Raw genomic sequence first — 23,075 nt, 5'->3', positions numbered from 1 at the left:
TTATCTGGATCCAAGTCAAATCAAATTAATAACATATTGGAAGGCGTATGTTTAAATGCAACATGAATTCTCTGATTTAACTCTTTGACCACAGACAGTAAATGTGTTGTCATTGTTAATGGTTCTTCAATGTTCAGAAATATTGACTGTTCTGTTATCTCTTATTGTAGCTGAGTGAGCTGCGACTTACACCTAAAATGAGTCTCTCTGGGGAGAGAGAGGAGGAGACCACTGCCTCTAAAATGAGTCTAATTGGGGAGAGAGAGGAGGGGAACACTGCCTCCAGAATTACCCAAGACACCAGTTCGAAGAGGTAAGAGATTAAATGTAAAATATACAGTTCTCTTAAAGATATAAGTGTTTTTGAAAGGAAGTAGATGAGGTATTGATTTGATTTTGATGAGGTGATCTGTCTCCCTGTTTTGTTCAGTGTCCAGAAGCCCAGAGCAGAGTCACCTACAACCAGCCTGCTATCAATGAGGAGTGATCAGCCACCTGCTTTCAGCCAGGAACCATTACCAGATGAAAATAATGAAGTGGGGAGTTTGGACAGTGAGGATGCATTAAAGATCACACACAACCTTCTGGACAGAAGAAGTAAGACTGTGTTTCATACAATATTACAAAGAATGGTACAAAGGCCTTTTTAAAACACACAAACAAACTTATGAGTCCCAACTCTCATTGTTTTCATTCAGGTCAAACTCTGCTGACAGTCCAACAAGAGATTAAGGCTAAACTGAAACACAAGTATCAACACATATCTGAAGGAATTGGACACCATGGAAACCAAAGTCTGTTCAAAGACATCTACACAGAGCTCTACATAACAGAGGGTGGAAGTGGAGGGCTCAATAATGAACATGAGGTTAGACAGATAGAGATGGCATCCAAGAAACAAACCACACAAGAGACACCAATCAAATGCAATGACATCTTCAAGCCCTTACCTGGACAAGACAAACCAATCAGAACTGTGCTGACAAAAGGAATCGCTGGTGTTGGAAAAACAGTCTCTGTGCAGAAGGTCATCCTTGACTGGGCAGAAGGAAAAGCAAATCAAGACATTCATTTCATGTTTCCTCTTCCTTTCCGTGATCTGAACCTGAAAAAGGACCAATACAGTCTGATGCAACATATTTCCCACTACTTGTCAGAGCTGAAAGAGATTGACAGCATTGAAGATGGTGAAACCAAAACTGTTTTCATTTTTGATGGTCTGGATGAGTGTCGACTTCCTCTAGACTTCAAAAACAATGAGAAATGCTGTGATGTCACGAAGCCAACCTCAGTGGATGTGCTGCTGACAAATCTTATCAAGGGGAATCTGCTTCCCTCTGCTCTCCTCTGGATAACCTCACGGCCTGCAGCTGCCAATCAGATCCCTCCTGAGTGTGTTGACCAAGTGACAGAGGTACGAGGGTTCAATGATCCACAGAAGGAGGAATACTTAAGGAAGAAAATCAAAGATCCGAATCTGGCCAGTGAAATCATCAAACACATGAAGACGTCAAGGAGCCTCCACATCATGTGCCACATACCAGTCTTCTGTTGGATATCAGCCACTGTCCTTGAGATGATGCTGAAAGAGGCAGAGAAGGATGAAGTCCCCAAAACTCTGACCCAGATGTACTCACATTTCATTCTCATCCAAATCATTGCGAAGAACAAGAAGTACAACAAAGCCACAGAGACAAACCCCAAGGAACTGTCTCAGTCAGACAAAGAGATGATCCTGAAACTGGCAAAGCTGGCTTTCCAACAGCTGCAGAAGGGCAACCTGATCTTCTATGAGGAGGACCTGAGAGAGTGTGGCCTTGATGTCACAGAGGCGTCAGAGTACTCAGCATTGTGTACAGAGATCTTTAAAGAAGAATGTGGGCTGTACCAAGACAAGGTCTACAGCTTTCTGCATCTGAGCATTCAGGAGTTTCTAGCAGCAGTGCATGCTTTAGAATCTTGTTTGGACAAGAAGGAAAATGTTTTCTCCCCCACTAGTGATTATGACGAGAAGGAGTCAATCCAGTTGTCTGACTTACACAGGACTGCAGTGGACCAGGCCTTGAAGAGTGAGAATGGACACCTGGACCTGTTCCTCCGCTTCCTTCTGGGTCTCTCACTGGAGTCCAATCAGAATCTGTTACGAGGCCTTCTGACACAGACAGGAAGTACAACACAGACCAATGAGGAAACAGTTGAGAGAACAGTCAGGTACCTTTCAGACAAGATCAAGGAGGAATCCTCACCAGAAAGGATCATCAACTTGTTCCACTGTCTGAATGAACTTGGTGCCAACTCTCTAGTTGAAGACATGCAGAACTCCCTGCATTCAGGAACTCTTTCAGAAACAAGACTAAAACCTGACCAATGTTCAGCCCTGGCCTACCTGTTACTGATGTCAGAGGAGGTGCTGGAGAAGTTTAAACTGAAGAGATACAACACATCAGAGAAAGGTTATCAGAGGTTAATGCCGGTAGTGAAAACCTGCAAGAGAGCACTGTGAGTTATGTTATTGAGTTGATGTGTATACAGTATCATTATAATGAAGGATTTGTATATCTAACAGATTATCTCCTCTCTCCAGATTGGATGGCTGTAAACTCACATATAAATCCTGTGAGACTCTGGTCTCAATTCACCAGACACCAAACTGCCCTCTGAGAGAACTGGACCTCAGCTACAATGACCTGGAAGACAGAGGAGTGAAGCTGCTCTGTGTTGGACTAACCAATCCACTCTGCAACATACAGACACTAGTGTGTGTTAAATATCTTCAGTATCCCCTGTTTCTTTATTGTTTATTTATTCGTAGTTATTACATATACATAAAATGTGATAAATATATAAAATAAATGTTACGACTCTCTTGGTGTGGCTGGCAGGATGGAACAATATCAGTCTAACACATAGGAGAGTAAACCTGCTAGTCTGGCATATTTATTCAAAATAATAGAATCACAAAGGTTCTCAAACTGTAACTGAAAACTAAAGGCTCTAATGATCTGAACCTATAGTTAGACTTAACTTGAATGAAAACTAGCTAGGTTACTACCCAGTTTCTCTTGCAGTCCGGCTAGTTTTGCTGTGGAGACCACAATGTCCAGCCAGGAGCTCTCCCTTGCTGAACTAAAGCAACACCTTAAATGTCCCAGGAGCGTTGCTGCATAACGAGGCTAAGTGGACTCAGGAGTGGATATAGCCCTGCAGCCTAGCTTGCGGCAGCCTAGCGCTTGCGGCAGCCTAGCTTGCGGCAGCCTAGCGCTTGCGGCAGCCTAGCTTGCGGCAGCCTAGCTTGCGGCAGCCTAGCTTGCGGCAGCCTAGCTTGCTGCAACCTACAATGCTGGTTGTGGGGTGTTGCTGACACTCAAAACAGTGGCTATCCCCCGGCCACATTCCTGGAGGCACCACACAAAGGTTAAATATCTTGAGTGAGTTGGTATGTTTTTAACGTGAGTTATTCCTCAGCATTGTTGAAGGCTCATTTCTGATTGGCTAGAAGGGCATTCTAGAATGCACATTCAAATCAGATAACGGGACAGCTGGAAAAGATATGATGACGCGATAAGCGCCTATACATGCAGAGAGGACAAGCAACAAAGTTACAGAAAGCAAAACCGAAATTGGATACATTGTGAACACAGGACTAGCGAAGTCAATTGGATACATTGTGAACACAGAACTAGCGAAGTCAATTGGATACATTGTGAACACAGGTCCAGCGAAGATAGACGTAGCTAGCTAGCTAGCAATTGATTCGTTTTTTGCAGATAATTGTTCTTTTTCAGAGCATTTGATGACTTGAACATGAATTTCTCATGTCCCTACTGTTGCAGACGTGACACTTTTGAGGGAGCATGCAATTGGCATGGTGACTACAAGAATGTCCACCAGAGCTGTTTCCAGAGAACTCAATGTTTATTTCTCTACCATAAGCCGCATCCAACTTAATTTTAGGTTTGCTGATGTCAACTTTGCGAACTGAGTGCCCCATGGCGGCGGGAGGGTTATGGTATGGACAGGAATAAGCTACGGACAATGAACACAATTGAATTTTATCAATGGCAATTTGAAAAAGCTACAGTGACGAGATCCTGAGGCCCATTGTCGTGCCATTCATCTGCCGCCATCACCTCATGTTTCAGCATGATAATGCACAGCCCGATATTGGATCTGTGCACAATTGCTGGAAGCTAAAACATTTCCCAGTTCTCTCATGTCCTGCATACTCACCAGACATGTCACCCATTGAGCATGTTTGGGATGCTCTGGATCGAAAGTGTACGACAGCGTGTTCCAGATCCCGCCGATATCCAGCAACTTTGCACAGCCATTGAAGAGGAGTGGGAGAACATTCCACAGGCCACAATAAACAGCCTGATCAACTCTATACGAAAGGAGATGAGGCAAATGGTGGTCACACCAGATACTGACTGGTTTTCTGAATTATATCTGTATTCCCAGTCATGTGAAATTCATAGATTAGGACCTAATGAATTAATTTCAATTAGTTGATTTCCTAATGCACTGTACCTCAGTTCAATCTTTGAAGTGGTTGCATGTTGAGTTTATATTTTTGGGGTCAGTGTACTTTGCTCTCATTCTGCCTGCAGAGGTCCAGCCTGTGTTAGAAAAAGTGTATCACTATATCTCCTCTCTCCAGACTAGCCGGCTGTAACCTCACATATGAATCCTGTGAGACTCTGGCCTCAGCTCTGCAGACACCAAACTCCCCCGTAAGAGAACTGGACCTCAGCTACAATGACCTGGGAGACAGAGGAGTGGAGCTGCTCTGTGTTGGACTAACCAGTCCACTCTGCAACATACAGACACTAGTGTGAGTTAAATATCTTCAGTATGAGTTATTATGTGGATGTTTTAAACATGTGTTAATCATGTGTTCTTCTGCCCTCTAGTCTAGGTCAGTGTGGTCTGACAGAGGGTTGCTGTTCAGATCTGGCCTCAGTCCTGAGTTCACCCAACTCACAACTGAAACAACTGGAGCTGAGAGACAATGACCTGCAGGACTCAGGAGTTACACTGCTGTCTGCTGGACTGAAGGATCCAGACTATAGACTACACACACTGGGGTAAGTACAGCTGTTTCAGTCAGGTTGGTACTGGGCTGAGTTACAATGCTGTCTGCTTGACTGGAGGATCCAGACTGTAAACACACACTGGGGTAAGTACAGCTGTTTCAGTCAGGTCGGTACTGAGCTGAGTTACGCTGCTGTCTGCTGGACTGGAGGCACCAGACTGTAAACTACACACACTGGGGTAAGTACAGCTGTTTCGGTCAGGTCGGTACTGAGCTGAGTTACACTGCTGTCTGCTGGACTGGAGGATCCAGACTGTAAACACACACTGGGGTAAATACAGCTGTTTCAGTCAGGTCGGTACTGAGCTGAGTTACACTGCTGTCTGCTGGACTGGAGGATCCAGACTGTAAACTACACACACTGGGGTAAGTACAGCTGTTTTAGTCAGGTCGGTACTGAGCTGAGTTACACTGCTGTCTGCTGAACTGGAGGATCCAGACTGTAAACTACACACACTGGGGTAAGTACAGCTGTTTCAGTCAGGTTGGTACTGGGCTGAGTTACAATGCTGTCTGCTTGACTGGAGGATCCAGACTGTAAACACACACTGGGGTAAGTACAGCTGTTTCAGTCAGGTCGGTACTGAGCTGAGTTACGCTGCTGTCTGCTGGACTGGAGGCACCAGACTGTAAACTACACACACTGGGGTAAGTACAGCTGTTTCGGTCAGGTCGGTACTGAGCTGAGTTACACTGCTGTCTGCTGGACTGGAGGATCCAGACTGTAAACACACACTGGGGTAAATACAGCTGTTTCAGTCAGGTCGGTACTGAGCTGAGTTACACTGCTGTCTGCTGGACTGGAGGATCCAGACTGTAAACTACACACACTGGGGTGAGTACAGCTGTTTCAGTCAGGTCGGTACTGAGCTGAGTTACACTGCTGTCTGCTGGACTGGAGGATCCAGACTGTAAACACACACTGGGGTAAGTACAGCTGTTTCAGTCAGGTCGGTACTGAGCTTAGTGAAATAAATACTCTGAAAATCTAATATTTCATCAAAATGTTTGTGTCATGGACAAATGTATTGGTGTCCTACAAGATGATTGACACCAGTACACCAACCGAGACATCTGTTGTGTCTCTCTGTAGGCTGTCTGGCTGTCTGGTCACAGAGGAGGGCTGTGCTGCTCTGTCTTCAGCTCTGAGGTCAAACCCCTCCCACCTGAAAGAGCTGGACCTGAGCTATAATCACCCAGGAGACTCTGCAGGGGAACTGCTTTCAGCTGCTCTGGTGGATCCCACATATAAACTGATGAAGCTGAAGTAAGTCAGAATAGATTTGCTAATAGTGTGAGCAGCGGTCGTGTCATACAGGTGCAATACCAATGATGTGAGCCCTTTGGAATTACCTGGATTTCTGCATCAGTTGATCATAAAAGTCACAACAATAGACAAACACAGTGTGCTTAATCTAATAACACACAAACTATTGTATTTGTATTGTCTATATTGAATACAGAATTTAACCATTCACAGTGTAGATTGGAAAAAGTATGTGAACCCCTAGGCTAATGACTTCTACAAAAGCTAATTGGAGTCAGGAGTCAGCTATCCTGGAGTCCAATCAATGAGACGAGATTGGAGATGTTGGTTAGAGCTATGTTGCCATATAAAAAAAACTCACAAAATTTGAGTTTGCTATTCACAAGAAGCATTGCCTGATGTGAACCATGCCACGAACAAAATAGATCTCAGAAGACTGTAAAAAGATTAAGAAAGGGTTAGAAAAGTATCTCTGAAAGCCTTGATTTTCATCAGTCCACGGTAAGACAAATTGTCTATAAATGGAGAAAGTTCAGCACTGTTACTACTCTCCCTAGGAGTGGCCGTCCTGCAAAGATGACTGCAAGATCACAGCACAGAATGCTCAATGAGGTTAAGAAGAATCCTAGAGTGTCAGCTAAAGACTTACAGAAATCTCTGGAACATGCTAACATCTCTGTTGACGAGTCTACGATATGTAAAACACTAAACAAGAATGGTGTTCAAGGGAGGACGCCACGGAAGATGCCACTGCTGTCCAGAAAAAAACATTGCTGCACATCTGAAGAAAAATAGCTACTGGCACAATATTCTGTGGATGAAACTAAAGTTTAGTTTTTTGGAAGGAAGGAACACACAACACTGTGTGGAGAAAAAAAGGCACAGCACACCAACATCAAAACCTCATCCCAACTGTAAAGTATGGTGGAGGGAGTATCATTGTTTTGGGCTGCTTTGCTGCCTCGGGGACTGGACACCTTGCTATTAAAAATTTGGGAATTAATTTTTTCCGTTGATCAAGACATTTTGCAGGAAGGCTATCTTCTCCGCCAATTTAAGCTCAACAGAAGATTGGTGATGCAACCGGGCAATGACCCAAAACACAGAAGTAAATCAGAGTCCTGATCTCAACCCGATTGGGATGCTGTGGCATGACCTCAAGAGACCGGTTCACACCTGACATCCCAAGAATATTGCTGAACTGAAACAGTTTTGTAAAGATGAATGGTCCAGAATTTCTCCCGACCATTGTGCAGGTCTGATCCGCAACAACAGAAAACATTTGGTTTGAGGTTATTGAAGGAGCTTCAACCAGTTATTAAATCCAATCGATAGTCTCAGAGTTGATAGTCTCAGAGTTGAACTCTTTTCCAACCGTTCAGCCAAAACTACAGCTGAATGGTCTCCGTAGAGTTGTAGTTCTTAACCATTTTAACATGTAACAGTTGTAGTTCTTAACCATTTTAACATGTAACAGTTGTAGTTCTTAACCATTTTAACATGTAACAGTTGTAGTTCTTAACCATTTTAACATGTAAGAGTTGTAGTTCTTAAACCAGCTCCATGTTTTCTAGTCTTATCCTCTGGTAGACTTGTAATGTTTAACCAGCGTACCTCGCCATGTTTTGGTCTTAGAAAATTTGACCATTGTGCAACCTTAGCACATCGTGGTTTATGTGGTCTGGTGTGAATTGGGTCACGGAGGGGGGCTTTTATACTTGAGTAGAAAAGGGGTGGGTCTCATCGTGTTTGTGGCCCACCTGGGCGTGGCTACTGACTGCATAAATTACCGTAAAACAACCAATTATCATTTAGAAGAATAAATCACACTGTTTTCTTTTTTCAAAAGTATTCTTCTACTTATTCATCCATCTTATACAACATTCAAAAGTAAACCTGACAGCTGGGAAAATGTACACTTTTTAAGAGATATAGTTATGTGTGTTTCCTGTCCTTCATGAGATCACCAAATAAAACGACACGACTGTCTCTTAAGTGTCCATGGACCATTCCCACATTCCCAAAAAATGTAAATATTGTTTAATTCTCCCATTTTGGGGATTAGGAGTTTCTAAATAAAAATGATTTATTCTCCATAGGATCTCTTGCTCCATACTCCATGGAATAGGATCTCTAGCTCCATACTCCAAGGCAGCAAAGAGAGAGAGTTTCTAGCAGGAGTTTATGACCGTTTTAAAACCTGATGTGGGAGAGAGAGTGAGAGGGGAGCCACGATATACACCCCAAAAAAGGGCCACATCGTGACAATGGTGTGTTCAATAAATACATGAAAACGTAGAATTGTTTGTGTGTTATTAGTATAAGCAGACTGTGTTTGTCTATTGTTGTTTACATTTGATGACCAATTTATGCAGAATTCCAGGTAATTCCAAAGGGTTCGCATACTTTTTCTTGCCACTGTATGTAGTGGAGTAGGTTCAGTAACATGAGGACATGATGGTAGAATTAAGGGGGAAGTTTACTCAGCAGGCTGAGCACTCCAACGCAGCATACATCATCACCACATGAATACTCTTCTTCTGCATCTCTGATATCCTGTTGGAATTGTACTCTGTTCTGTATGTAGTAGGTAGGATAAAATACCTGTATGTCTCTAGTACTGAATTGTACTCTGTTCTGTATGCAGTAGGTAGGATATAATACCTGTATGTCTCTAGTAATGAATTGTACTCTGTTCAGTATGCAGTAGGTAGGATAGAATACCTGTATGTCTCCATTCTGTATGCAGTAGCTAGGATAGAATACCTGTATGTCTCTAGTAATGTATTGTACTCTGTTCCGTATGCAGTAGGTAGGATAGTAATGAACTGGGATAGCGCACCAGAACACAACAATATAGTTTAAATGTTGACTGCTTTATTAGGTCTTTGTCAGTCAATAACCTGTTTCTCCTACAGTGTGGATCATGGTGGAGAGTGCAGGCTGAAATCAGGGCTGAGGAAATGTAAGTCTCTTCAATCCTAATTAACTGTATATTCAGAACTATGGTAACTAATCAATACTTGTTCTTCTTAATTAACTGTATATTCAGAACTATAGTAACTAATCAATACTTGCACTGTAACATTTTATATGAAGATGTGGTTTGAATAAACTCTCCTTTTGTCTACAGATGCCTGTCATCTCACCCTGGACCCAAATACAGTAAACCCACACCTGATACTCTCTGAGGGGAACAGGAAGGTGACATGGGTGTTGGAGAAGCAACATTATGAAGACCATCCAGACAGATTTGATTGTCTTTTCCAAGTTCTCTGCAGAGAAGGCTTATCTGGAGGTCGTTATTACTGGGAGGTGGAGATGGACGGTGACCAGATTTACATCGGTGTGGTGTACAAAGGAATGAAGAGGAGGGGAGATGAGGATGACAGTTGGATTGGACTCAATAGGAAGTCCTGGTGTTTATTCTGCTCTGATAGCGGTTATGACTTTTACCATCCCGGAGTCAGTGTCAGAAGATCCATCTCTGATCCAGTTCCTAACAGAGTTGGAGTGTATCTGGACTGGTCAGCTGGTACTTTGTCCTTCTATAGTGTGTCCTCCTCTGGTACACTGACACACCTTTACACAGAACACACCAGATTCACTGAACCCCTCTATCCTGGGTTTGGGTTTGAGGTTTCCTCCTCCTCAGTCACTCTGTGTCAGATAGACGATCGACAAAATCAAAGGTGAGTCATCGATCTAGGTAACAATCATTCTAGGTAACATAATAACAAAATCCTCATCAATCATCCTACCAGGAATCAAGGTAAGACCCAGATTCAGACACATTGATTTGACAATGGTTTAATATTCCAACAGGGGCAGGCAATAGACAGGTCGAGGCAGGCAGGGGTCAGTAAACCAGAGGTGGGGCAAAGGTACAGGTCGGCAGGCGGGCTCAGGGTCAAGGGTCAGGGGCAGCCAGAGTGGTCAGGCATGCTGGCTAAGAGTCAGGACAGGCAAGGGTCAAAACCAGAAGGGCGAGAAAAGAGAGACTGGGGAAAAGCAGGAGCTGAGATCAAAACCGCGGGTTGACTTGACAAACAAGACGAACTGGCAACGTACAAACAGAGAACACAGGTATAAATACACAGGGGGTAATAGGGAAGATGGGCGACACCTGGAGGGGGGTGGAGCCAATCACAAGGACAGGTGAAACAGATCATGGAGTGACAGTACCTCCCCCCTCTAGGGGCGCCACCTGGGGGCATACCTGGTTGACCGTGGTGTCAGCGTTGAAAATCTGCGATGAAGCCTAGGTCCGGGATGTCCCTGGCAGGGACCCATCACCTCTCCTCTGGGCCATAACCCTCCCAGTCAACCTGGTACTGGAACCACCTAACCCAAGGTCGAATCTTCAGGAGATGCCTCACTGTGTAAGCCGGTAGAGGGGTGGGCCTGGAAACACCAGAGACGAAGGGCTGTGAGACATTGGTTTGAGTCTGGACACATGAAAGGTGGAACGTATACAAAGGGTACAGGGCAACAGAAGAAGAACAGCAGAGGGGCTTATAATCTTGGAGATTGGGAATGGGCCGATAAACTTGCGGGAGAGTTTGTGGGATTCCACCGGGAGCGGCAGATCCTGGGTGGATAGCCATACCTTCTGCCCAAGACGATACCGTGGAGCCGGGGTCCGATGGTGACCCGCTTGTCGTCGATTCCTGGAGGTGGTCTTGAGGAGGGCCGCCCGGGCTCTCCTCCAGGTACGGCGACAGCGGCGGACAAACATCTGGGCAGAAGGTGCGCTGATCTCTTCCTCCTGCTAGAGGAGACCAGGCAGCGCAGAGTAGTCTCAAGATCCTGTTTGGCTCGCTCCGACTGGCCATTGGACTGGAGGTGGAACCCAGAGGACAAGCTGGCCGACGACCCAATGAGGGTGCAGAACGCCTTCCAGAACTGGGATGAGAACTGAGGACCCCGGTCGGAAACCATGTCCACGGGAGGTCCATGGATCCGGAAGACGTGCTGGTCCATGAGCTATGCCGTCTCCTTGGACCAGGGTAGTTTTGGGAGTGGAATTAAGTAAGCGGCCTTGAAAAACCAGTCAACCATGGTCATGATGGCAGTGTTTCCCTCAAACGGTGGGAGACCCGTTACGAAATCCAGGGATATGTGGGACCAGGGATGGTGAGGGACAGGCAGTGGTTGCAGAAGACCAGCCGGAGCTTGCCGAGGAGTCTTATTCTGAGCACAGACCGTGCAGGTGGAGACAAACGCGACGACATCCGGAACCATCGTAGTCCAATTTCCTCTCCCTCCGTTGTTCCATAATCGCCCATTGATTCAGATGGTCAAAGTGATGATGGAATTGAGCTCCGTAGGTAACTCCCGGGCTGCAAGCTCGTCCTTGACCTCCTTCGAGACATTGTGCAGAAACATATCGAACAGTGCCTCAGTGCCTCCAATGTGCGGGAGTCCTGCCAAAGCTGAATTAGCTTCCGGGGGCCTCTCGCCCGGAGAATGGGGCATCAAAAACCTTCCCCACATCTTCCACGAACCCCTCCAGACTAGCGCATTTGGCCGGCTGTTGTTCCCACATGGCAGTATCCCAGGTACAGGTACAGGTATCCCAGGTACATGGTACAGGTCGGCAGACAGGCTCAGGGGCAGGCAGAGTGGTCAGGCAGGTGGTCTAAGAGTCAGGACCGGCAAGGGTCAAAACCAGAAGGGCGAGAAAAAGAGAGACTGGGGAAAAGCAGGAGCTGAGAACAAAAAACGCTGGTTAACCTGACAAACAAGACGAACTGGCAACAGACAAACAGAGAACACAGGTATAAATACACAGGGGGTAATAGGGAAGATGGGCGACACCTGGAGAGGGGGGTGGAGACAATCACAAGGACAGGAGAAACAGACCAGGGTGTGACACATCCGCCAGTTTACGATAGATATATCTGTGTTTCAATCCACCTCATCCACGGTGAAAGGTGGCAGAGCGTTTTGTCAGAACTGTCAACTAACGTGCGTCAACTTGTGTTTGTAGCGTCAGAACCGGTTTGGCTACAAACTCATCTGACCCCACAATGAAAAGGGCCGATTTTCACAAACACGTTGGTGTTCATTCTCCATTTGAAGGTTGTGTTGTCACCCTAACCCAAAAACATATTGCCAAAGCTTTCTTATATCTCCTACATGTAGGAAAAGACACTTCAAAACCTTGTCTTGTGATTTATTTTTTGACTGTCTTCTATGTATGTGTTCTTCAATGTGTTTCTATGGGCTTAGATTAGTAGTAGTTATATTAGTAGTAGTGGTGTGTTTTAATGTGTTCTGTTGGACCTACAGACAGTTAGATTAGTAGTAGTGGTGTGTTTTAATGTGTTCTGTTGGACCTACAGACAGTTAGATTAGTAGTAGTGGTGTGTTTTAATGTGTTCTGTTGGACCTACAGACAGTTAGATTAGTAGTAGTGGTGTGTTTTATTGTGTTCTGTTGGACCTATAGACAGTTAGACCGTATGTATGTATGCTATATCAAGCCTTTATAAGTTATATTTAGTTTAATCACTGTCCTCCTGCTTGTCCATCACCAGCGACCATGGTGGAGAGTGTTGGATCAAGCCTGGACCTGAGACATGTGAGTTAACTGATAATTGTTTTAAAAATCAAAATACGATAAAAAGCATTCATTATACTTGAGTGCCAGACAAGGAACACAATCAAGATCTATTTGGTCAAAACAAACTTAAAGGTAGAGTCAGCGATACGACGTAGACGCACAAAGGTAAACAGCATAATGGGTGAACTTCCATAACAACAAAGAACATTGGAGGCTAATCTTCTCTGCTGTTTTGGTCCCGTGACTAACACGCTGTAAGAGAGTGAAGAGAACCCTTGCACCTGGGCAGATATTGTGTGTGACTGTGTGAGAGAGAAGTCGGGCATCTTGCTCATCACAATATCTGTGGTGCTGCTCGTACAACATCATTTAGCTGACTCTACCTTTAAGCTCTCATCCTAGAATCTACCAGAAATCAGACCCCAACATCTACAAAACATTATATATTATTTTATTATATAGGTTATATTCATTTTTATTACAAGTCTATATAATAATTATTAATTAATTATTATGTTGTCAATTTTAAACTATTTTTGACTTCAGGGATTCCTCAGAGCTGTAAGACTTGTGACCATGTTGAGGTAAGTCATAATGTCAATTCTTACGTTTACATACCTGCAGGAGTCAGGCACATTCTCAAAGCCAGGTGTGTACTGACCAACCATTCATACTGGGATATAGACAGTCCTGTGTTCTGCTTTAGTGATATAAACACAGTCTCAAAGCCAGGTGTGTTGTGACCAATCATTCATACTGGGATATAGACAGTGCTGTGTTCTGCTTTAGTAATATAAACACAGTCTCAAAGCCAGGTGTGTACTGACCAACCATTCATACTGGGATATAGACAGTCCTGTGTTCTGCTTGGAGGCATGCAGGATTTTACCTGTTGTCATATTTTATCATTAGACAGTTTAATTGATAAATCCCCAGCATTCCATGTAACATTGAATAAATACATTAGATGAGTTACTTTGGTTAATGGGCCAGTTTCCCGGACACAGATTAGGTCTAGTCCTGGACCTTAAAGAACTTTCTATTGAAACTTCCATTGAGCATGCTTTTTAGTCCAGCACTAGACTCAATCTGTGTCCAGGAAACAGGCCCCATATATATTATTGACATGCTTGTCCTTGTTCAGGACTCCACACACTGGCATCAGATTGAACCCTTGACTTCCACTGTCCAGGGAGTGACAATGTTCAGGTAAAATCACTACTTTTAACATTTCATTCCACCTGCTAGTGTATTTCCCCGTTACCTTTGGGAATAGTCTTCTTATCCAACCTCTCCGTTTGATGATTGACCCTCTCTACCACATCTTGTTGTTGCCATAAGGCACAGGACACCCAAAGGGAGTTATGAGTGCACAGTGTCTGGGCTCCGCTGGCTGTGTGAGAGAGATGTCATTCTGAAGTATCACTTCAGGAACTGGGAACCCTACAGTCAACTTCTGAAAGACATGCAGTACACACAAGGTGGTCCATTGCTGGACATCACTATGGAGTTGGGTGAACTGGAGGAAGTTCATCTGCCACACTGTTTCTGTTTGGGTAAAACCATATAGAAATAATATTCAGAAAGATGTTTCCATGTAACTGAGTTTCACTTCCTGAGTTAATGAATGAACTGTTCTGGGAGTTTGAGTTTACTGTGATCTGGTACTGCATATTCTTTGTGTTTTATTTGGATGAATAATACAATATTTGTCTTTCTGTCTCCTTTTTATTGTGTTGTTCAGGGACCAACCCTTCCCTGAGGAATGAGATGAAGATTCTTCATGTAGAGGAACATGGAGTGTCTTTAGAGGAAGTGCATGAGGTCACCAGATTCCATGCTAAGATTCTCCATCCCAAGTTCTCAGCTATCTCTGTTATACTGAGCTATATCCTTTCTTGGAACGTAGATGTCCACTGTGAGCTGATGCTCTATCTGACAGTGAAAAGGAAAACATTAATTCCACGCCTGTACCTGTTCCCCAGTAACCCCGGCCAAATACAGGTGAGAGACCATTATTATAGAGATGACCTTAACTAACCAATGGTGTAGTTTATGTTGACACTCATTACATGAAGATAAATGTGTTGCTAGTTTTCTGAATAATGTTTGAGTAAGACTATACATTGACTGCCTGGGTATTCCATGCCTTGTTTCGCAGGCTGTGGAACAACAGGAAATAAAGTTTCAAGGGTCTAAAAGGATTCCCATCACAAGACCAGAGCGGTCCTTCAAGCTGAAGAGTTCCTTCAGACTGAACATTCCCTGTTCAACCTCCATCACTCCACCGGTACAGTTTTAGTAGACTAAGAACATGAATCTGACATTTCAGTCACAGTTCTATGCATTGATCTCTCTCGCTCTCTCTCTCTCTCTCACCATCTCTCTCCCCCTCCAGAGGGTTCATCTCATACATAGAGACACCACACCAAGCTTTTTCAGGGCGGTTGTGAAAATGACAGGGATTGACATTGCGATGGAATTATTTGGTGATGATGAGACGACAGCGTGGAAAGAAATAGTACCAACAGGTAGGAAGGAGCCTATGTCAATCATAACTTTGTACTTTAGTACCAGATGCTGTTTAGAGTGATATAACCTCGTTTTGTTTATCTTTCAGATGAATACATCGCTGACAGCAGTTCAACAAGTAAGTAACCATGAGAGTTACAGAGCATTCGGGAAGTATTGACTGGACTTTTCCCACTTTTTCTTACGTTACAGCCTTGTTCTAAAATGGATTCAATTGTTTTCTTTCCTCGTCAATCTACATACAATACCCCATAATGACATCACAATACCCCATAATGACATCACAATACCCCATAATGACATCACAATACCCCATAATGACAAAGCAAAAACAGATATCACATTTACATAAGTATTCAGAACCTTTACTCAGCACAGAGTTTCTCCCATTCTTCTCTGCATATCCTTTCAAGCTCTGTCAGGTTGGATGGGGAGTGTTGCTGCACAGCTATTTTAAGGTCTCTCCAGAGATGTTAGATCATGTTCAAGTCCGGACTCTGGCTGGGCCTCTCATGGACATTCAGAGACTTGTCCCCAAGCAACTCCGGTATTTTCCTGACTGTGTGCTTAGGGATGTTGTCCTGTTGGAAGGGGAACCTTCGCCTCAGTCTGAGGTCCTGAGCGCTCTGGAGTAGGTTTTCATTAAGGATCTCTCTGTTCTTTACTCCATTAATCTTTCCCTTGATCCTAACTTGTCCCCCAGTCGCTGTCACTGAAAACATCCCCACAGTATGATGCTGCCACCTCTATGCTTCACTGTACAGATGCTGCCGACCTCAATGCTTCACTGTAGGGATGGTGACAGGTTTCTTCCAGATGTGAAGCTTGGCATTCAGGCCAAATAGTTCAATCTTGGTTTCATCATACCCAGAGAATCTTGTTTCTCATGATCTGAATCTTCGCCCCAGTCTGAGGTCCTGAGCACTCTGGAGCAGGTTTTCATCAAGGATCTCTTTGAACGTTCATCTTTCCCTCGATCCTGACTAGTCTCCCATTCCCTGCCGCTGAAAAACATCCCCACAGCATGATGCAAGGTTTCCTCCAGACGTGAAGCTTGGCATTCAGGCCAAATAGTTCAATCTTGGTTTCATACCCAGAGAATATTTTTCCTGCTCTGAGAGTCTTATCATGCATTTTGTCAATCTCCAAGCAGGCTGTCATGTGTCTTTTACAGAGGAGTGGCTTCCGTCTGGCCACTCTGACATAAAGGCCTGATTGGTGGAGTGCTGCAGAGATGGTTGTCCTTATGGAAGGCTCTCTCATCTCCACAGAGGAACTCTGGAGCTCTGTCAGAGTGACCATTGGGTTCTTGATCACCTTCTTGACCAAGGCCCTTCTGTCCTTACTGCTCAGTTTGGCCGGGCGGGCCAGCTCTAGGAAGAGTCTTGTTGGTTTCAAACTTCTTCCATTTAAGAATGATGGCTACCACTGTGTTCTTGGGGATCTTCAATGCTGCAGATTTTTTTTGGTACCCTTCTCCAGATCTGGGCCTCGAGATTTTCTTTTTTTCAGAGCTCTACGGACAAATTCCTTCGACCTCATGGCTTGGTTTTTACTCTGACATGCACTGTCAACTGTGGGACTTTATATAGAAAGGTGTGTGCATTCCAATCAATTGAATTTAACACAGGTTCATTCCAAGTAAGTTGTAGAAACATCTCAAGGATGATCAATGGAAACAAGATCCATCAGCTCGATTTCGAGTATCTTCTAATACATGTGTAAAAATTAGCAAAAGCCTTTTTTTGCTTTGTCATTATGGGATGTTGTGTATATAAATGTTGAACAAGTCGTACTTTCCGAATGCAATGTACAAACCAATGACTTGAGGGCCAGTCAACAGGGTTTACTGTAGGACCTGGACTAGTCCAGACTATAAAAGACTGTCTTCAAGAACAATGACATCTCCTCCAGGACTTGAGGTAGATCAGCCTGGTTCCGAATGCAATGTACAAACCCATGACTTGAGGTCCAGTCACCAGGGTTTACTGTAGGACCTGGACTAGTCCAGACTATAAAATACTGTCTTCAAGAACAATGACATCTCCTCCAGGACTTGAGGTAGATCAGCCTGGTTCCGAATGCAATGTACAAACCAATGACCCGAGGGCCAGTCAACAGGGTTTACTGTAGGACCTGGACTAATCCAGATTATAAAATACTGTCTTCAAGAACAATGACATCTCCTCCAGGACTTGAGGTAGATCAGCCTGGTTCTGAATGCCCCAATGACATCTCCTCCAGGACTTGAGGTAGATCAGCCTGGTTCCGAATGCAATGTACAAACCAATGACTTGAGGGCCAGTCAACAGGGTTTACTGTAGGACCTGGACTAGTCCAGATTATAAAATACTGTCTTCGAGAACAATGACATCTCCTCCAGGACTTGAGGTAGATCAGCCTGGTTCCGAATGCAATGTACAAACCAATGACTTGAGGGCCAGTCAACAGGGTTTACTGTAGGACCTGGACTAGTCCAGATTATAAAATACTGTCTTCGAGAACAATGACATCTCCTCCAGGACTTGAGGTAGATCAGCCTGGTTCCGAATGCAATGTACAAACCAATGACTTGAGGGCCAGTCAACAGGGTTTACTGTAGGACCTGGACTAGTCCAGATTATAAAATACTGTCTTCAAGAACAATGACATCTCCTCCAGGACTTGAGGTAGATCAGCCTGGTTCCGAATGCAATGTACAAACCAATGACTTGAGGGCCAGTCAACAGGGTTTACTGTAGGACCTGGACTAGTCCAGACTATAAAAGACTGTCTTCAAGAACAATGACATCTCCTCCAGGACTTGAGGTAGATCAGCCTGGTTCTGAATGCCCCAATGACATCTCCTCCAGGACTTGATGTATATTAGCCTGGTTCTGAATGACCCAATGACATCTCCTCCAGGACTTGAGGTAGATCAGCCTGGTTCTGAATGCCCCAATGACATCTCCTCCAGGACTTGATGTAGATTAGCCTGGTTCTGAATGCCCCAGTCTGTTTTTCTATGTCTGTGAAACCGTCCCTAAATGTGAATATGTGATATGTTCAGGTCGTTATTGTAAAAGAGAATGTTTTCTCAATACTTTTATTTTAGGAGTCTGCTTCTAAATGACTGAAATGTAAATGTACAAATGTAATCATTTTGTAACCTGACTCTTGTTGGGGGCAGGAGGTCCGGCTCGTTCTGCAAAACTGCAGCTGCGTTCTGTACGGACAGAGTTTGTGAAACGAGTGTCAAGACCTGTCCTGAATGAACTGCTGGACGGACTCCTGCAACACACAGTCATCAACCAGGAGGAAATGGAGTCAGTGAAGGTGATCGCTGAGAGGGCAGAGAAGGCACGTGACATCATCGACATGGTGTTGAGAAAAGGAACTGAGTCGTGTTCCAGGATGATCAACCTTCTTCGGGAGATTGACCCCTATCTTTGGTCAATGCTTCAGCTTAACAGTGTTGGGGTACCAACCTAATGGTAGAATGGATTGTAACAGTGTTGGGGTACCAACCTAATGGTAGAATGGATAGTAGCAGTGTTGGGGTACCAACCTAATGGTAGAATGGGTAGTAACAGTGTTGGGGTACCAACCTAATGGTAGAATGGATAGTAACAGTGTTTGGGTACCAACCTAATGGTAGAATGGATAGTAACAGTGTTGGGGTACCAACCTAATGGTAGAATGGATAGTAACAGTGTTGGGGTACCAACCTAATGGTAGAATGGATAGTAACAGTGTTGGGGTACCAACCTAATGGTAGAATGTATAGTAACAGTGTTTGGGTACCAACCGAATGGTAGAATGGTTAGTAACAGTGTTGGGGTACCAACCTAATGGTAGAATGGATAGTAACAGTGTTGGGGTACCAACCTAATGGTAGAATGGATAGTAACAGTGTTGGGGTACCAACCTAATGGTAGAATGGATAGTAACAGTGGTGGGGTACCAACCTAATGGTAGAATGGATAGTAACAGTGTTGGGGTACCAACCTAATGGTAGAATGGATAGTAACAGTGTTGGGGTACCAACCTAATGGTAGAATGGACAGTAACAGTGTTGGGGTACCAACCTAATGGTAGAATGGATAGTAACAGTGGTGGGGTACCAACCTAATGGTAGAATGGATAGTAACAGTGTTGGGGTACCAACCTAATGGTAGAATGGATAGTAACAGTGTTGGGGTACCAACCTAATGGTAGAATGGATAGTAACAGTGTTGGGGTACCAACCTAATGGTAGAATGGATAGTAACAGTGTTGGGGTACCAACCTAATGGTAGAATGGATAGTAACAGTGTTGGGGTACCAACCTAATGGTAGAATGGATAGTAACAGTGTTGGGGTACCAACCTAATGGTAGAATGGATAGTAACAGTGTTGGGGTACCAACCTAATGGTAGAATGGATAGTAACAGTGTTGGGGTACCAACCTAATGGTAGAATGGATAGTAACAGTGTTGGGGTACCAACCTAATGGTAGAATGGATAGTAACAGTGTTGGGGTACCAACCTAATGGTAGAATGGATAGTAACAGTGTTGGGGTATCAACCTAATGGTAGAATGGATAGTAACAGTGTTGGGGTATCAACCTAATGGTAGAATGGATAGTAACAGTGTTGGGGTACCAACCTAATGGTAGAATGGATAGTAACAGTGTTGGGGTACCAACCTAATGGTAGAATGGATAGTAACAGTGTTGGGGTATCAACCTAATGGTAGAATGGATAGTAACAGTCTAAGGCGCTTTTGGGAATGGTAAAAAAATATAATATGTTCAGATCGTGTTGAATAAATAAAACAATCCTGTTCCTTTAAAAAAAATGGATGCCTCTGTCTCTGCCCACAGTTCATGTTCTATATTAGCTGGTGGGGGGGGGGGGGGGGGGGGGGGGGGCCTTTTCACTTCATCACATATAGTTGGGTGGTTGGGTTAATAGCAGTAGAGGACTACCATGGCCAACCAATAGAGGACCACCATGCCCAACCAATAGAGGACCACAATGGCCAACCAATAGAGGACTACCATGGCCAACCAATAGAGGACCACCGTGGCCAACCAATAGAGGACCACCATGGAAATTCACTTTGACTATTTATCCTCTGTCATTATGGGATACATCTGTTGCCTGGTGAAACATTTGGATGTATTTTAAATAGTCAAATAAAATAAAATCTAACTATAGTGATCAGACTGCATTGTAGTACCCAGTTACCACACACACACACACACACACACACACACACACACACACACACACACGTTTTGTTTCATCTAGCCTCGTGGTGACCGAACATTGATTTCAATTCAAAATCCTATCTTTTCTAACCCTTACCTTAACCTCAACCCATTTTAATTCACATTTTTAAATGAACCTTTATTTAACTGGGCAAGTCAGTTAAGAACACATTCTTATTGACAATGACGGCCTAATAACAGTGGGTTAACTGCTTTTTTCAGGGGCAGAACGACAGATTTGAACCATTTACCCATAACCCTAATTATAAACCTAACTCTAAACCTAACCTCTTACCCTAAACTTAACTCTAAACCTAACTTCTTACCCTAAACTTAACTCTAAACCTAACCTCTTACCCTAAACTTAACTCTAAAACTAACCTCTTACCCTAAACTTAACTCTAAAACTAACCTCTTACCCTAAACTTAACTCTAAACCTAACCTCTTACCCTAAACTTAACTCTAAACCTAACCTCTTACCCTAAACTTAACTCTAAACCTAACTTCTTACCCTAAACTTAACTCTAAACCTAACCCTTTTGTTTAAAACAGCATTTGTCCTCAAGGGGGATGTGGGAAATGTCCTCATGGGGGATGTGGGAATAGAGAATAGAAAGAAGAATAGAATAACCATTAAACACACAAATAACAGTTTATTGATGATGTATTGTATTTATTTAAACTTTATTTAACTCGGCAAGCCAGTTAAGAACAAATTCTTATGTACAACGACGGCCTAACTGCCCTGTTTAGAACGACAGATTTTTTTACCTTGTCTGTTCCGGGGATCCGCTCTAGCAACTTTTGAGTTACTAGTCAAACGTTCCAAACACTAGGCTACCTGCCGCACCAATCAGATATGATCATAGATGAATAATAACAGTTTATTCACACGATGTATTATGTCTTAATATAATAACGTGTTATCACTATCGTCACCATCGTCACTTTTATTATTATTATTGAAGGCGATAGTATTTTAAGTATAAGGATGACGTGGGTAGAGGGGCTGATCGCAGAGCCTGTGGGAGGGGTTGTCAATATACCACAGCCACAAAGTCAAGATTGGCAGTGTGGTTTTGGTTAGGGTTGAGGTTAGGGTTAGGTTATAAATCACATTTTAAGAAGATAAATTGTAGATATATGCGGGTTTAGCCATAATTAGACTTTGTGGCTGTGGTAACTAGTGACGATCACACACGCACACCTCAGTGGCAAAACGAGGGGACGCGCTATAGACGGACAGACAGCTAGAAATGCAGACAAAATGCAGCGTCTCCGCTCTGTGAGCTGCATACACCAGATCCACTGTCCTAAATCCTCCCAATAACGCTGTTGTCGTTGCAAAAAAAAAAGAAAGGAATTTAGGTTTAACAATCGTCCTTCGCGGCAGACAGCGTTTGGTGACTGGACTAGTGGTGCGTCTTCCGTTCTGTCGCTGCGGCAGAGCGTTCTTCTTCTCTTCAGTCGAGCCAGGGCTGTTGTACAGAAGCCATCGCTGTATGATTCGCCTTGTTCTGCGCTGTTTTTTTCCAGCTTTCTATCTATTCGTTCGTGCGGTAAAGAGCTGGTGGTGAAGTCAACGACAACGCTAGTGTGGATCTAGCATTACATCCATCTCTATCGCGTCTACGGTCTGCTACACTGCCGTCGCTTTCAGGATGGCGCTAACGATTTGCACGAGATTCACCGATGAATTCCAGCTTTTCGAGGAGCTGGGGAAGTAAGCGTGCATGTTTGGATTGTCTCGTGCATGTTTGGATTGTCTCGTGCATGTTTGGATTGTCATTGATGTTATTTGTTATCCGGTAGCAAGTGTCCTTCTTGTTATCATGTAATAGCCAGGTTATGCTGCTGCTCCTACCTTCGTTTAGGACGTGGATAGGGCACTGTGTGTGAGTGTGTGTGCGCGCGTGTGCACGCGACCTTCGGTTCATATGTGAATAGGCTACATAGACCGACAAAATTATTTTTTCATAGCTCTCTGGATGCCATACGGGATTGGATCAAAATGTCAAGCCTTCCTATAGCCTATCACAGTTGACTTGGCCTTGTCAAGCATTCCTATAGCCTATCATAGTTGACCTGGCCTTGTCTAGCCTTCCTATTGCCTATCATAGTTGACCTGGCCTTGTCAACCATTCCTATAGTCTATCATAGTTGACCTGGCCTTGTCTAGCCTTCCTATAGCCTATCATAGTTGACCTGGCCTTGTCTAGCCTTCCTATAGCCTATCATAGTTGACCTGGCCTTGTCAAGCATTCCTATAGCCTATCATAGTTGACCTGGCCTTGTCTAGCATTCCTATAGCCTATCATAGTTGACCTGGCCTTGTCTAGCCTTCCTATAGCCTATCATAGTTGGCCTGGCCTTGTCTAG

General features: G+C 44.0%; 2 protein-coding genes across 7 annotated transcripts in view; both read left to right on the top strand.

Moving 5' to 3' along the window:
- The first annotated feature begins 215 nt into the window (after positions 1 to 215).
- Positions 216 to 19,031, top strand: LOC110515004 (NACHT, LRR and PYD domains-containing protein 3-like). The gene is made up of 18 exons (XM_036934358.1): positions 216 to 313; positions 431 to 597; positions 699 to 2,499; positions 2,585 to 2,758; positions 4,661 to 4,834; positions 4,914 to 5,087; positions 6,189 to 6,362; positions 9,281 to 9,327; positions 9,496 to 10,054; positions 12,904 to 12,947; positions 13,476 to 13,513; positions 14,074 to 14,138; positions 14,271 to 14,485; positions 14,674 to 14,933; positions 15,091 to 15,219; positions 15,328 to 15,460; positions 15,550 to 15,579; positions 18,631 to 19,031. The coding sequence occupies exons 1-18, from the start codon at positions 243 to 245 to the stop codon at positions 18,930 to 18,932; spliced, it is 4,557 nt and encodes a 1,518-aa protein (XP_036790253.1). The 5' UTR covers positions 216 to 242; the 3' UTR covers positions 18,933 to 19,031.
- A 2,742-nt stretch (positions 19,032 to 21,773) lies between these two features.
- Positions 21,774 to 23,075, top strand: part of LOC110512934 (calcium/calmodulin-dependent protein kinase type II delta chain) — an 87,929-nt gene continuing 86,627 nt past the window's right edge. Inside the window, exon 1 of one of the 6 annotated variants that reach the window (XM_036934343.1) lies at positions 21,774 to 22,419. In XM_036934343.1, coding sequence (XP_036790238.1) covers positions 22,358 to 22,419 — 62 coding nt within the window. In that variant the 5' untranslated portion in view covers positions 21,774 to 22,357. The remainder of the gene's footprint in view (positions 22,420 to 23,075) is intronic. The other 5 variants (XM_036934341.1, XM_036934340.1, XM_036934342.1 and 2 more) reach the window with 5 other exon arrangements.

The sequence above is a fragment of the Oncorhynchus mykiss genome, chromosome 10 (assembly GCF_013265735.2).
Source record: "Oncorhynchus mykiss isolate Arlee chromosome 10, USDA_OmykA_1.1, whole genome shotgun sequence".
Taxonomy (NCBI): Eukaryota; Metazoa; Chordata; class Actinopteri; order Salmoniformes; family Salmonidae; genus Oncorhynchus; species Oncorhynchus mykiss.
This window is presented reverse-complemented; position numbering and strand designations above follow the sequence as displayed.

Bases quoted from the DNA above. Each gene is read 5' to 3' on its own strand.
- LOC110515004 (XM_036934358.1), top strand. From the start codon at position 243: ATGAGTCTAATTGGGGAGAGAGAGGAGGGGAACACTGCCTCCAGAATT. The intron at 4,835-4,913 runs GTGAGTTAAATA...TCTGCCCTCTAG, and splicing joins TGCAACATACAGACACTAGT to TCTAGGTCAGTGTGGTCTGA. The intron at 14,486-14,673 runs GTAAAACCATAT...TGTGTTGTTCAG, and splicing joins GCCACACTGTTTCTGTTTGG to GGACCAACCCTTCCCTGAGG.